Below are 14,211 nucleotides of genomic sequence, written 5' to 3' on the forward strand. Positions count from 1 at the left end.
TTTTAAATTGAGCTATTCACTCGCACGGGCCACATGTCAAGTGCCCCACCGCCACATGTGGTTAGTGGTGACCCTGCTGGACAGCACAAACTGTAGAAGGGTTTCCATTATCGCCAAGAGTTTTATTGGAAAACACAGCCCAGCTCGCGAACTTTCAGATTTCTCCACCCAGTGTCCTGGTGTGGGGGAGGGGTCTGCAGCGTGTGTCCGGCCGGCTGCCAGCCTTCCCTCGCACACAGGATCATCGCCATGCTGTCCCCGGATGAGCAGGCCCTCTTCAAAGAACGTATCCGATTTCTGGATAAGAAGATCCGCCCTGGACTCAAGAAACTGCATTGGGCCTTGAAGGGGGCCAGCGCCTTCTTCATCACGGAGTGCCGTATCCACGCCAGCAAGGTGGGTCATGGTCCTGAGACTCGGAGGGTCTGCGAGGCTGACCCAGAGGCCGCTGCGTGAATCATCAGGGCCCGAGTCTCGGGTGGTGGCGGAGAGACAGAGAGAGGTGTGTGTGCTTAGAGGCAAAGCGTGCTTAGGGAAGGACCTGTCCTTTGTTCTTGTTTTTGTCTTTCACATCAGCCACTCTAGCCAGAGGACAGGTGGGGGGGCTCGGGCTAAGCGGGGAGGGTCTCTCCCCACGCTGAAGCCGTGGGTCTCTCCCCCACGGGTGTGGCCTGCCCACAGGTGCAGACCATCGTGAATGACTTCAAGGCCTCCACTCTGACCATCGGCTGGCGAGCCCAGGAAATATCCGAGACGCTGCTGGTGCGCATCAGCGGCAAACGGGTGTACAGGGACCTGGAGTTCGAGGAGGACCAGAGGGAGCACCGGGTGGCCGTGCAGCAGAAACTGATGGGCCTGTACCAGGACGTGGTGGCCATCATGACCAACTCCTACGAAGTCTTCAAGAACGACGGCCCTGAGGTGGGGGTCCTCTGGCCCAGGGCTTTGTGGCTCAGCGAGCCCCCCCCCCCCACCCCGGGGCCACCGGACCTGTCTCGCGGTTTCTGCCTCCTACCCTTAGTGGGTGCTTCTCAGATGTCCCATTCCAGTCTTGGTTCCGCCCAACCTTCCACCTTTCCAACCTTCTTCCTTCGGGACTCCGCAGCCTACGGGCTCGTTTCCTTCCCCGCTGGCTGGTTCTCTCTCCCGGGACCTGCCCCGTGTGTCCTGAGGGTTTCCCTGTCCCCCCCGCCCCCACCCCACGCTCCCCGCCAGATCCAGCAGCAATGGATACTGTACACGATTCGCTTGGACCGCATGATGGAGGATGCCCTGCGCCTCAATGTCAAGTGGTCGCTGTTGGAACTGTCCAAGGCCATCAACGGGGATGGAAAGGCCATGCCGAACCCGCTCTTCCGAGTGCTGGTCATCCTCCAGAACGACCTACAGGGAGGTGTGGCGCAGGTGGGGGCCGCTACCCTTACCGCTCCACAGCTCCAAACTTTATTTTCCGTTTCCCTCAATCCTGAAACTTGGCCCTCGGCCTCGACTTTATCCTGAGGGCCTCGGGGGCCCGTGCTGAGGTGTTTTTCCACCTTGCCGGTCCTGGGGCTGGTCTCCTCCACGGCCTGTGCTGAGGCCGCCTCCGCTGTGCTCCCCCCCATCCCGCAGGTGGAATTCTCACCCTCTCTGCAGACCCTGGCGGGCGTGGTCAACGACATTGGCAGCCACCTCTTCTCCACCATCTCGGTCTTCCGCCACCTCCCTGAAATTCTCATCAGGAGCAAGTTTCAGCGCGACCCCATCCACGTCATCGTGGGTGAGCGGGCGGTGGGGAGGGCGCCGGGCGCAGGGGCGTCAGGGGCTCGTAGGGTAGGGTTGGGTGGGGCCGGCAGGAGAGGCCAGGGCCGCTTCCGGACACGCGGGGCCGGGAAACCCCGGGTGGGGGTCAGACTGGGGAAGGTGGCGAGGGCGGAGAGCGGGCCACGGCAGGCGGAAGTTGGGGGACTAACGCCCGGGGGGCTCCGGGACCGGGGCGGAGGTGAGTGCGGCGCGCTTTGCTGGCTCTTGAAGAGCGAGACGAGGACATCAGGAAGATCCAGGCCCAGATAAGCGGCGGCATGGCCAGCAACGCGAGCCTGCTGCAGACCTACCTCAAGACCTGGGACTTGTACCGGGAGATCTGGGAGATCAACAAGGACTCTTTCATCCGCCGCTACCAGCGCCTCAACCCCCCCGTGTCTTCCTTTGATGCCGACATCGCCCGGTGAGGAGCCGAGGTGTCCGGGAGGCGCAGAGCCCCGGGCACGGGGCTGGGCTGGGGAGTGCCGCCCAAGCGCGTGCCCTCCGCTCCGGGCGAAGACCGCCAACCGGCAGGCGGCCCGTGCCCCCTGGGCCCCCAGGGTCCTGGGGAGCAGGTGTGACCCTTTCCTACCTGCCAAGGTTGCGAGGTCATCGAGTGTGCGAGAAAGCGCCTCGCGGGCCCCGAAGCCCCGTGCGGAGGTGCTCATTACCCAGGCTTCAGGGAGTGAGGGCCGTGGCTCAGGCATACGGGGCGCCGGGGCGGTGGGGTGGAAGGAGAGAGAGTCCAGCCGGGATGTCAGGAGAGGCTTCGCGAAGGGGGTGACGGGAGGCTGGGCTCGCCCGAGTGGGCAGGGTTTCCACAGGCAGACGTGGGCAGCGGGGAGGGCATTCCGGGCGGAGACAACAGCGCCCGAAAGGCATAAAGACGGGAACACGTGAGCGCGTTCAGCAGGGAGTGAGCGGTCTCGGACACAGGTACAGAAGCGGAGGTGTGCAGGGGACTTTATACCGAGCAGACAGCGTCACCCTCCCAAGAGCAGTAGGGGTTCTGTTCACATCGCCGTGTGATCGACGGGAAATCGGGGCTCAGGACAGTGTAAATAACCTGTCTGAGGTCACCGAGCCCGGGAGCAGTGGTGGGCGCTCAACTCAGATTCGTGCGACTTTAAAGCCTTGAATGCCAGACTGAGGAGTCTGACTGGCGGCCCCCGGGGCAGCGGTTGGGAAAATGATGTGATCCCAGCCGTAAGGCTGGGCTGCACTGACGCGGGAGCAGGGGGATGCCTCAGAGCTGCCACGCGGGTCTGGGTGGGGGTAAGAGACCGGAACCGGAACTGGCCGCGGGGCCGGGGGCTCGTCCGCCGCGGGCCCGGCCCGAACGAGCGGGAACGTGGGTCCTCGCAGCTACGCCGAGGTGGCTAACAACGTGCAGAAGGAGGAGACGGTCCTCAACATCCAGTTTGTGCTGCTGGACTGCTCACACCTCAAGTTCTCGCTGGTGCAGCACTGCAACGAGTGGCAGGGCAAGTTCACGGCCCTGCTCAAGGAGATGGCGGCCCGGCGCCTCCTGGAGCTTCACACCTACCTGAGGGAGAACACGGAGAAGTAGGTGCACAGGCTGGGGCGGCAGGGGTGCGGGGAGGGCGGGCTCGGCCCCTTCCACTCGCAGGCTCTCTCCCCGCCTGCCTCCAGAATCAGCCACCCTCCCCAGACGCTGGAGGAACTGGGGGTCAGTCTGCAACTCCTGGAGACCCTGCAGCACGACCTGCCCGGCATGGAGGCCCAGATCCCCCCCATCCACGAGCAGTTTGCCATCCTCGAGAAGTACGAGGTGCCCGTCCAGGACAGTGTGAGTTCCCGTGTGTGGTCCAGCCGGGGCGGGCCCGCACCAGCGGTGGGGCGTGCAGGACGTGGGCCCCCAGGGGCTGGGCCCCGTGCGGTCCCGGGGGACCGCTGAAGAGGCAGCCGGGCAGCAGGTGCGAGGTTCCAGGGCCCCTGAGAGCCAAAGCCAACTCCGTGATAATCTGGGTCAGCTTCTGGATTTCTCTGAGGCCCGGCAGCTCGTGGCTTCATTTCTTTGGGCCTCGTGGCAAGTGGAACTTGGCCACAGACTCTGGTCCGGAGGATCAGAACGGAGGCCTTAAAAGCATTGGTGAGAGGGGCAGACCCCCTGCTCGTGGGCCATGGTCCCCTCGTCGACGTCCCCAGGTCCTGGAGATGCTGGACAGCCTCAACGGGGAGTGGGTCATCTTCCAACAAACGCTGCTGGACAGTGAGCAGATGCTAAAGAGACACAAGGAGAAGTTCAAAATGGGCCTCATCCACTCGGCTGATGATTTCAAGAAGAAAGCCCACAATCTTCTGGAAGATTTTGAATCCAAAGGTACCCCTTTCTCGACCCTTCTCCCCTTACCTCTGTTGTGACCCAGCCTTTCTAAGCCCAGGTCCCCAGGGAGGCAGGAACAAGGATGAGCAGAGGGAGGACGGTGCTGCGGAGGGGAAGGAGCCCTGGCACCTGCCTTTGGTGCCTCACCTGCCGTGGGGGCCACGCCTGCCGTCGCCGACTGTGGGTTGGAGCGCACCTGAATTTCTGGTTTTCTCACGCCTTCCCGTGGCCTGCCCGTTTCTGCTTCTCAAGGCCACGTCTGAGAGTTTTTGCTAAGATTGACCGTCTTGCCTTCCCTCTTGTTTTCCTTCCCCTCCTCGTGTGAGGAGAGGGAGATGTGCCCACAGAGAGGTAGGAGAGCCGCGACGGGCCTTCCAGGGGACGACGGCCTCGAGCAGGGGATCTGAGCCTCACCCTGGTCTCCCACAGGCCCCTTCACCAGTAATGTGGGACACCAGTCCGCCCTAGAGCAGATTGCCCAAATGCAGGCCATGCTGAATGCCATGCGGGAGGAAGAACAGAGTCTCCGCTCCAACCTGGGCATCTTCAAGATCGAACAGCCAGTCTCCAAGGACCTTCAGAACCTGGAGAAGGTGGTGTGCCGGGCCGGGCCCTTGTGGTAACCAAAGGATGGGGCAGGGGAAGGAGCTTGCGGCCTAAGGGCCGGACCAGTGCCCACCGGCAACGTAGTACGAGGCTTCCGTTTCTCCGCGGCCTCGCGGACACATCGTCACCCCACGCCCTTTCTTGGGGCCAGCCGTCCTGCCGGGCCTGGACATTGAGGATCTTTTCCCGGGCTTGTCACTTGACGAGCCCCTAAGGCAAGGCGGCGGAGAAAGGGACGTGACCCGATGAGGCAGCCCTGTGACGCGGAGTGAACGAGGGGGGCAGAGGACCCGCGTGTCTGTCAGGGAGGAAGAGGGGGGGGAGTCCTGCCACCTAATGCATCTTCTGCCCTTGGCCGTGAAGGAACTAGACGCCCTGCAGCAAGTCTGGGAGATCACGCGGGACTGGGAGGAGAACTGGAACCAGTGGAAGATGGGCCGGTTCCTGACCCTGAAGACAGAGGCCATGGAGACCATGGCCCACGGGCTGTTCCGCCGCCTCACCAGACTAGCCAAAGAGTACAAGGCGCGTGGAGGACGGAGTGAGGGCCGGGGGGTAGGCCCGTGCGGGGAAGGCGGTCAGGGCTTCTGACGTCTTCCGTTGTTTTGCCCAGGACCGCCACTGGGAAGTGATCGAAACCACTCGCTGGAAAATAGAGCAGTTCAAGAGGACCATGCCTCTCATCTCGGATCTGCGAAACCCGGCCCTTAGAGGGAGGTGAGGCCGCTCCTTCGCCCCTGGGGGCCGCCCCTGGCCTGTGCCGTCACCTGGTCCTCTCAGTGTCCCCTCCCCGTGTGCGTGGCCCTCCCCGGCCCCGCACACAAGCACCCTTCTTGAAGCCTTCGCGAGAGCCTGCCACGTCCTCTGTCTTTCCGCTATCGCTGTCCCTGCTCCTCTGGCCTTCCAGCTCCGTCTGTCTTTCCTTCCCGCTGTGTCTGCCCTCATTTCATGTTCTGTCCCGGCTCAGCTTGACACCTTCTGTCATGCAAACGGTTGTATTCTTTTTTTTTTTAATTTTTAAAAGACGTTTATTTATTTTTGAGAGAGAGAGAGAGAGAGACAGAGCACAAGCAGGGGAGGGGCAGAGAGAGAGAGGGAGACAGACTCTGAAGCAGGCTCCAGGCTCTGAGCTGTCAGCACAGAGCCCGACGTGACCCTCAAACCCACGAACTGCGAGATCACGACCTGAGCTGAAGTCGGACGCTTAACTGACTGAGCCACCCAGGCGCCCCATTCTTTTTTTTTTTTTTTTAAGTTTATTTATTTAATTTGAGAGAGAGAGAGCGGGCGGGCATGTGCAAGTGTGCACGCGAGCGGGGTAGGGGCAGAGAGAGAGAATCCCCAGCAGGCTCCACGCTGTCAGGGAGGCTGGAACTCACAAACTTCTAGATCACGACCTGAGCCAAAATCTACAGTCTGAGGCTTAACCGACTGAGCCACCCAGGCGCCCCCAAAAGGTTTTATTCTGATGTAGTCAAAGGTATCACTTTCTTCCTTCGTAGTTTTTGGTTTTGGACCTTGTTTAAGAAGACCTCCCTTTGGGGCGCTTGGGTGGCTCAGTCGGTTAAGTGTCAGACTCTTGATTTCGGCTCAGGTCATGATCTCACAGTGTGTGAGTTTGAGCCCCGCAATTGGGCTCTGTGCTGACAGCATGAAGCCTGCTTGAGATTCTCCCTCTCTCTCCGCCCCTCTCCAACTCGCACTCTCTGTGCCTCTCTCAAAATAAGTAAATAAACTTAAAAAAAAAAACAGCACACCTCCCCTGCCTAGAGTTACACATGCATTTTCTCCATACGTTCTTCTAATACTTTATAAATTTATTTTGCAAGTTTTTACTCTTTGTATGCGTCCGGAACCCATTGCACGATAGAAGGCTTTGCAGCCGTTGAGGTTGGAATAAACGGTTTTATAAGAGGCATTTGAACAATCATCTATTCCTCTAGGAGGAAGTAATCTTACTTCTTTTGCATTGTGTCCATTGTAGTGTTTCTGGGCCATGCTTCACCGTCCAGTATTCTGTGGTTAAGTACAACTTGACCACTTCACTTGCTTAACGCCCCCTGGCCTCAGTTTCCTCACGTACAGATGGAAGAGCTAAAAGTCCGCGTGTATATGGGTCGAGAGCATTAAATGAGCTGTTTCACGCAAAACGCCTAGCCCTGCCTGTTGTCGACGGTAAACCCGCCATTATCAGTCTCAGCTGTCTCTCCAGAGAGTCACCACCTCCGTCTCTGTATTTCCCCACCGTGCCTAAGATTGCGTTTAGGGCCCGTTTAGTAAATATCTGTTGAATCGCGAAATCAACTCGTGTACAGAATCGTACTGTCCCAGTGGGAGCAAGGAAGCCTGTGGGCTGATGCTGACGCTTTTCAGTAGGCCCTCGCGGCCGGCCCCGTGGTCTGACCTCCTGTCCCTGGCTGCAGGCACTGGGACCAGGTCAGGGAAGAGGTCCAGAGGGAGTTCGATCAGGAATCTGAGAGCTTCACCCTGGAGCAGATTGTGGAGCTCGGGATGGACCAGCACGTGGAGAAAATTGGGGAGATCTCCGCCTCAGCGACCAAAGAGCTGGCTATAGAGTTGGTATGACAGAGCCCCCTTCCGTACCCCCCCGCCCCCCCGCCCCGCTCCCGGGACACCCCCCACCGTGCCAAGCTTTCCACGATCTAATGGCCCCTCCGCGTTCCTGTTCCCTTTGGGAGCTAACTACCAGATCGCTCTGTTCCCCAATTTCTTTCCGCAGGCCTTAGAGAACATCGCCAAGACCTGGGGTGGGATTCAGCTAGACATAGCTCCCTACAAGGACAAGGGTCATCACCGGCTCAGGTAGACAGGGCCTTGGCGCGCCGGGCGAGGGCAGGGCCGTGTGGCCTGGGCTGCAGACCGGGCCCGAGGGCTGGCAGGCGGGAGCAGACTATGATTTGGATGCCTCCCCGCTGCCCCCCTCCGACACACAGAGGCACGGAGGAGGTGTTCCAGGCACTGGAGGACAACCAGGTGGCCCTGTCCAGCATGAAGGCTTCCCGTTTCGTCAAGGCCTTTGAGAGGGAAGTGGACCACTGGGAGCGCTGCCTCTCCCTCATTTTGGAGGCCGTCGAGATGGTGCTCATGGTGCAGCGGCAGTGGATGTACCTGGAGGTCAGGACTCCCTGCCCGAGCGGCCCCCGCAGACCCTTTCCTCCTCTCTCTCTCTCTGCAGGTCTGACGCATTCGCCCTGTTACCAGCCTCATTTCCTCACTCTGAAGTCGTTCCTTTTTTTTTTTTTTTTTTTTTAATTTATTTTGAGAGAGAGAGAGAAACAGCACACACAAGCAGGAGAGGGGCAGAGAGAGAGAGAGAGAGAGAGAGAGAGAGAGAGGGAAAGAATTCCAAGAAGACTCTGTACTGTCAGCTCGATCCCACAAACCCACGAGATCATGACTTGAGCCGAAATCAAGAGCTGGACACAGGGTGCCTGGGTGGCTCAGTCGGTTAAGTGTCCGACGTCAGCTCAGGTCGTGATCTCGCGGTTGGTGAGTGTGAGCCCCGCTTCGGGCTCAGAGCCTGGAGCCTGCTTCCGATTCTGTGTCTCTCCCTCTCTCTGCCCCTCCCCTGCTTGTGCTCTGTCTCTCTGTTTCAAAAATAGACAAAACTATTAAAAAAATTAAGAAAAAAAAAGAGTTGGACACTTACCCGACTTAGACACCCGGGTGCCGTATCTTTTTTTAAAAGTTTATTTATTTATTCTAAAGTCATTCTTCCAAAAAAACAAAAACAAAAAAAAAAAAAAAAATTAAAAAAAAAAAAAAAGAAAGGGGCGCCTGGGTGGCGCAGTCGGTTAAGCGTCCGACTTCAGCCAGGTCACGATCTCGCGGTCCGTGAGTTCGAGCCCCGCGTCGGGCTCTGGGCTGATGGCTCAGAGCCTGGAGCCTGTTTCCGATTCTGTGTCTCCCTCTCTCTCTGCCCCTCCCCCGTTCATGCTCTGTCTCTCTCTGTCCCAAAAATAAAAATAAACGTTGAAAAAAAAAAAAAATTAAAGTCATTCTTCCGTCTCGGCCCTGAGCATCTGACTCTCGGTGATTGCCTTTTGCCTTCAGTTCCCTCCTTGAAAAGCCTTTGCTCTCTTTTGGTTTTTCTTCTTGGACCAAGTATCTGGCCTCCCAGCCCCAACTTGCCTTCCACAACTTAGGGCGTCTTGCCCTTTGGCTCCTTCTCTTCCTCCCACTGTCACTCCTGGTCTGGGAGCAGGGAGCGTGGGAGACACAGCCTCTCACCGCAGTCCTTGGCCCCTCAGAATATCTTCCTGGGAGAGGACATCCGTAAGCAGCTGCCCAGTGAATCAGCCCTGTTTGACCAGATCAACAGCACCTGGAAATCCGTCATGGACCGCATGAACAAGGACAGCAATGCTCTCCGGGCCACCCACCACCCAGGTCTGTCGAGCTCCACGGCCTCTGGTCTTGACTGAGCCCGGGCGGGGGCCCGCTGTGCGTGGAAGCCGGGGCCACATGCTTCAGCGGTCAGAGGACTGACAGTCGTACCTGGCCTCCGTCCCGTGACCATCGCCTCTTCCGAGCTTTAGAATAACAGTTCAGCAAAACAAACTAACTCATCTCATATTTGGGTGGAGTGTACTATATGCTTATAGAGAGCGGGATACAGAGTCAGAGTTGAGTTCAAAATCGGCCTCCTGCCTTCCAGCCAGTGCGGTTTCGGGGGGCTTCCTCCACGCCACGGTCTCCTCCCTGCAGCAGGGGCGGGGGCTTACGGCAGCTCTTTCTTAGCCTTCCTGTGAGGCTCGTGGCGGCGTAGGTAATACTCAATACGGGGCCTGGCGTGTGCTCAGTTACTAGCACTGTGCCTCAGGAACCTTCGCTGAGCTGGTTCACTCAACGGGACGATACAGGTAAATGAGGTAACGCAAATCGAGCGCTTCCCACATCAGGGGCGCAGGGTAAGCCCTTGGGGACTATTAGCCGATGTCATCGTTACCTTGACTTTAATTGGTTTATCAGGTTAACTGGTCTTGATTGTAGATCCTTTGGTAAGCGTGGGGATGGGGTGAGGGGGTGGGGGAGAGACGCACACACAGAAGGGCCTGGTTGATTGTGGTAGGCTGGGGTAAAGAATCAGCGAGTGAGGTTTGGCGATGGGCACCAAGAACGGGTATCCTGGGAAGAGTTGTGTCAGGGGCTGTGGAGAACTTTCTTTATTTTGCTTTGGGCCAATTTCACAAAATTAAAAAAAAATGTTTATTCATTTTTGGGATTCAGAGAGACAGAGCATGAGTGGGGCAGGGGCAGAGAGAGAGAGGGAGACAGAATCCGAAGCAGGCCCCAGGCTCCGAGCCGTCAGCACAGAGCCCGATGCGGGGCTCGAACCCACGAGCTCTGAAATCGTGAGCCAAAGTTGGATGCTTAACCGACTGAGCCACTCAGGTGCCCCAACAATTTTTCATTTTCCCAAGAACCTTGAGTGTACGTATTGAAAAAAAACCACAGTTTTAATTATTCTGGTAAAACACAAGTATTAGGCTGTGCAGAGTTGAACAACAACATGCATTTGTTAGAGATAGTATTCGAGGTCATTGGCAAAATTACATTTTGGAACAATTTGTAAACAAAGCCATAGAAACAAATATCCCTGGGCTGAAGACGAAAACCACACTCCTCTCGGCCATGGCCACGGAGTCTCCGGTGGTCTCTGCGGGCCACTTGGACGCCCAGCGGCCCACAGACTCTATTCTTGGAGGTGTGAGGATCCCCTCAGGGTTCAGATTCCAGGGCACTCATACTTTCTCTAGAAAGCTAGAAATTGGGCAAACAAGGAGACCTAAGGTTAGGAGGAAGCTAGGATTGCTGAGAACCTGCCAACGTGAATCCTTTTTTTTTTTTTTTAAGTTTATTTATTTTGAGGGGAGGGGGAGAGAGAGAGAGAAAGAGAGAGAGAGATTGAGAATCCCAATAGGCGCCACACTGTCCGCGCAGAGCCCGACATGGGGCTCGGACTCATGAACCGTAAGATAATGTCCTGAGCCGAAATCAAGAGTCTGACTCTCAGCCCACCGAGCCACCCGGGTGCCCCCTCGAATCCATTTTTGTTTAGTGCCTTGAATTGTTCTTTGAGGTGGGTGTTGTGATTGTTTTATGGACAAAGAGGTAAAAGCTCAGTGAGGTGAACCGACAGGCTAATTAGCGGAAGAGCAGCCGTTTGAATGGCCGCCGTCCGTCCCTCGGTCTAGCGCCCCTGTCGCTACGCCTCTAGGGACACTGGCATCCCGGTGGTCGCAGACCCCTGTCACTGCGTGCGTCTGATCTACCTTTACCTCTCACGATTTAACACGCTGGGCTGTGTGCATGCAGAGCAGTCTCTCCATTTTCAGAAGCTTTGGGGGTGACCTCAGAGCCCCGAATTCCTTGCAGGAACCGGACCGTTGTTCTAAGACCGTAGGGAGATGGGATGTCGTGATGTTCACAGAATCACATACACCGCGTAACTAATGCTTGGTGTACAAACGCATCGTAGTGTGTAATAAACACTCGGTAACGAATTAACGAAGAGCATGGGATAAGTGTGATAGAGTGATTCGGAGACACTTCTCAGCTTCCGGAAACCCTTATGGCAATATGTCCCCCAACGTTCGAGCGCTGGCAAAGTGCATACGGGGGGACGCCCCAACTCTACTCCGGGAGATGGTGAAGGGCCAGCAAATGTCACTCACTGCTCTTCCCCCAGGCCTCCTGGACACGCTGATCAAAATGAACACGATTCTGGAAGACATTCAGAAGTCTCTGGATATGTATCTGGAGACCAAGCGCCATATTTTCCCCCGCTTCTACTTCCTGTCCAACGATGACCTCCTGGAGATTCTGGGCCAGTCCCGCAACCCGGAGGCCGTGCAGCCACACCTCAAAAAATGCTTTGACAACATCAAATTGCTGAGAATGCAGAAGGTCGGGGGAGCTGGCCGGGATGGGGTGGAGGGCAGGGGACAGATGCCGATGTCACCGTAGTCAAGGCCTTGGAGGGGACCATGCCCTCCACGCAGGAGGGGGATAGTCATGATTCTGGATCATCTGGGATGATCCAGTACTTGTCAGAACTGGTAATTTTGGGGGGTGGGGAGAGGAGCAGAGACCACCCCCAAAGGGCCCACGTACCTTCCAGGGGGATGTCAGGAGTGGGCAGGCCAGACCGTTAGCGCTTCCTGTTTCCGCAGGTTGGGGGCCCCAGCAGCAGATGGGAGGCTGTGGGGATGTTCTCGGGTGACGGCGAGTATGTGGACTTCCTGCACTCGGTACTCTTAGAAGGGCCCGTGGAGGTGAGTTGTGGTGAGGGTCGAAGCGTCAGGCCGATTCCTTTTCCCCTCGGAGAGTTCGCTCGGCTCCGTGAGGGGGGAACGTCCCTGGGAAGGGACGTCAGTCACTCTCCGCCTCCTGAAAACTCCAACCTCTGCCCTGAACCTGAAAACCACACAGGCCGCCCCCCTCGCCTCTGCTTCCCTCAGGGGCCCGGCCAGCGGCTGCCTGATCCTGCTTGTCCCCCCCCCCCCCCCCCCGCCGGGCCCAGAGTCCCAGAGTCCTGTTTCCTGAGCCCCTGCCCTCTGGGGACGCTTGTCCCCAGCCCCGAGGCCCAGCCACTCTGCCCTCTCGCCTCCCCCAGTCCTGGCTTGGTGACGTGGAGCGGACCATGAGGGTGACCCTGCGGGACCTTCTCCGGAACTGCCGTGTGGCCCTCAAGAAGTTTCTCAACAAGAGGGACAAGTGGGTGAAGGAGTGGGCTGGCCAGGTGAGCTGGGCCAGGGCAGGTGGGGGGACGAGAAAGACGGAGCCGCACGGGAGCAGCAGATAGAAAAAGGCAGAACCTTGTGTCTTGTCCCCCCCCACCCCGTTCTGGGCTCGGGCCTGGCTTCCCTGCGCGCCGGCCCCTTAGCTCCTGCCCTTGGACGCGTGCCCGTCCCTCGGGGCAGATATTGAGACAGGAGTAGCGCCGGGTCCTAGAAGGGGCCGGGGGCGGGGGGCAGAGGTGTGGACACCGCCTCTGCGCACCCCAGATGGTGATCACTGCCAGTCAGATCCAGTGGACGGCTGATGTCACCAAGTGCTTGCTGACGGCCAAGGAGCGGGGAGACAAGAAGATCCTCAAGGTCATGAAGAAGAAGCAGGTGGGGGGCCTACAAGTATGGGGTGGGCCTGCTGGGGGTTGGAGGGGTTAACGCCGGAGTCAGAGGTCAAGGTCAGAACGAGGGTGCTTGGTGGCGGAAGTCCAGCCAAGAAGGTCTGGCGGACGCTGGGGATCAGGCGTCTCGGGAGCTGAAAGTCGTATGAGGCTGGGAAGAGGCGTGTTGGGGTTTGGTTGAGTTGCCCCCCCCCCCACTCTCCGCCCTAACCCCCCGACAGGTGTCAGTGCTGAATAAGTATTCAGAGGCCATCCGGGGGAACTTGACCAAAATCACGCGGCTTAAGATCGTGGCCCTGGTGACGATAGAGATTCATGCCCGGGATGTGCTGGAGAAGCTTTATAAGAGCGGCCTCACGGACATCAGCTCCTTCGACTGGCTCAGCCAGCTGCGCTTCTACTGGGAGAAGGTGCGGGGGGCCCGCTGCTTCCGCTCGGCCCACGGTCCCCGCCGCGCCGGCACCCCAGCGCTCCGTCCCGCCTCAGTTCCCTCAGCCGGCTCAACTCCGTTGCCTCCCGAATCAGGACGGACCATCGCTACAGTCGGCGCTCAGTGGGGCCCGCGCTCGACCGGGGTCCTGAGAGGCTGCGGCCGGCCGTTGCCGTGGGTTGGGGCGTTCGTGCGGCGTGAAGCCCCCACCCCTGTTTTCCATCTGGGCCGTAAACCCTTCCCTCCAAACTCTGAACCGAGGCCCTAATCTTCTAACCGCCGCCTCCCCACCTCCTCGGTCGTTGTCTCTGTCCGGCTCCAAGCCCACCTCTCTCTTCCTCTGCCCCGTTTCCCCAGGATCTCGACGACTGTGTGATCCGCCAGACCAACACGCAATTCCAGTATGGCTATGAGTACTTGGGGAACTCCGGCCGGCTTGTCATCACCCCCCTGACAGACAGGTGGGCTGTGCGCGGCGGCCACCAGGGGGCTGGGGGCGGGCTCCCCGGAGTCAGATAGGCCCTGTCCTCCATCCTCAGGTGTTACATGACGCTGACCACGGCACTGCACCTGCATCGGGGGGGCTCCCCCAAAGGTCCGGCGGGCACGGGGAAAACCGAGACTGTCAAGGATCTGGGCAAGGCCCTCGGCACATACGTCATTGTGGTCAACTGCTCCGAGGGCCTGGACTATAAGTCCATGGGCAGGATGTACTCGGGCCTCGCCCAGGTCAGTGCCCTGCCGCCCTGCCTCGGAGGCCCCGGGTTCTCGTTTAGCCCCAGAGAGTGAACCGAAAGCCGGTCTGGTTCACTACTTTGTGGCTGGCGACACCGTATCGCCTCTCGCCTCGGGTGGCTCTTCCAGTCGGGGATGTCCCTGCACCTCCCTCAG

At 58.6% G+C, this 14,211-nt stretch overlaps 1 protein-coding gene across 1 annotated transcript in view; it reads left to right on the forward strand.

Annotated features, from left to right (window-relative positions):
• Nucleotides 1-14,211, forward strand: part of DNAH2 (dynein axonemal heavy chain 2) — a 94,295-nt gene that overhangs the window by 36,355 nt on the left and 43,729 nt on the right. Inside the window, 22 exon segments of the mRNA XM_045487332.1 lie at nt 240-396; nt 682-921; nt 1,216-1,404; nt 1,612-1,759; nt 2,014-2,206; nt 3,148-3,348; nt 3,436-3,592; nt 3,952-4,126; nt 4,559-4,722; nt 5,099-5,260; nt 5,349-5,452; nt 7,159-7,315; nt 7,476-7,558; nt 7,690-7,870; nt 9,007-9,145; nt 11,448-11,665; nt 11,932-12,033; nt 12,375-12,500; nt 12,766-12,876; nt 13,112-13,300; nt 13,678-13,781; nt 13,860-14,049. Coding sequence (XP_045343288.1) covers nt 240-396; nt 682-921; nt 1,216-1,404; nt 1,612-1,759; nt 2,014-2,206; nt 3,148-3,348; nt 3,436-3,592; nt 3,952-4,126; nt 4,559-4,722; nt 5,099-5,260; nt 5,349-5,452; nt 7,159-7,315; nt 7,476-7,558; nt 7,690-7,870; nt 9,007-9,145; nt 11,448-11,665; nt 11,932-12,033; nt 12,375-12,500; nt 12,766-12,876; nt 13,112-13,300; nt 13,678-13,781; nt 13,860-14,049 — 3,490 coding nt within the window.

This window comes from Leopardus geoffroyi, chromosome E1 (genome assembly GCF_018350155.1).
Source record: "Leopardus geoffroyi isolate Oge1 chromosome E1, O.geoffroyi_Oge1_pat1.0, whole genome shotgun sequence".
Taxonomy (NCBI): domain Eukaryota; kingdom Metazoa; phylum Chordata; class Mammalia; order Carnivora; family Felidae; genus Leopardus; species Leopardus geoffroyi.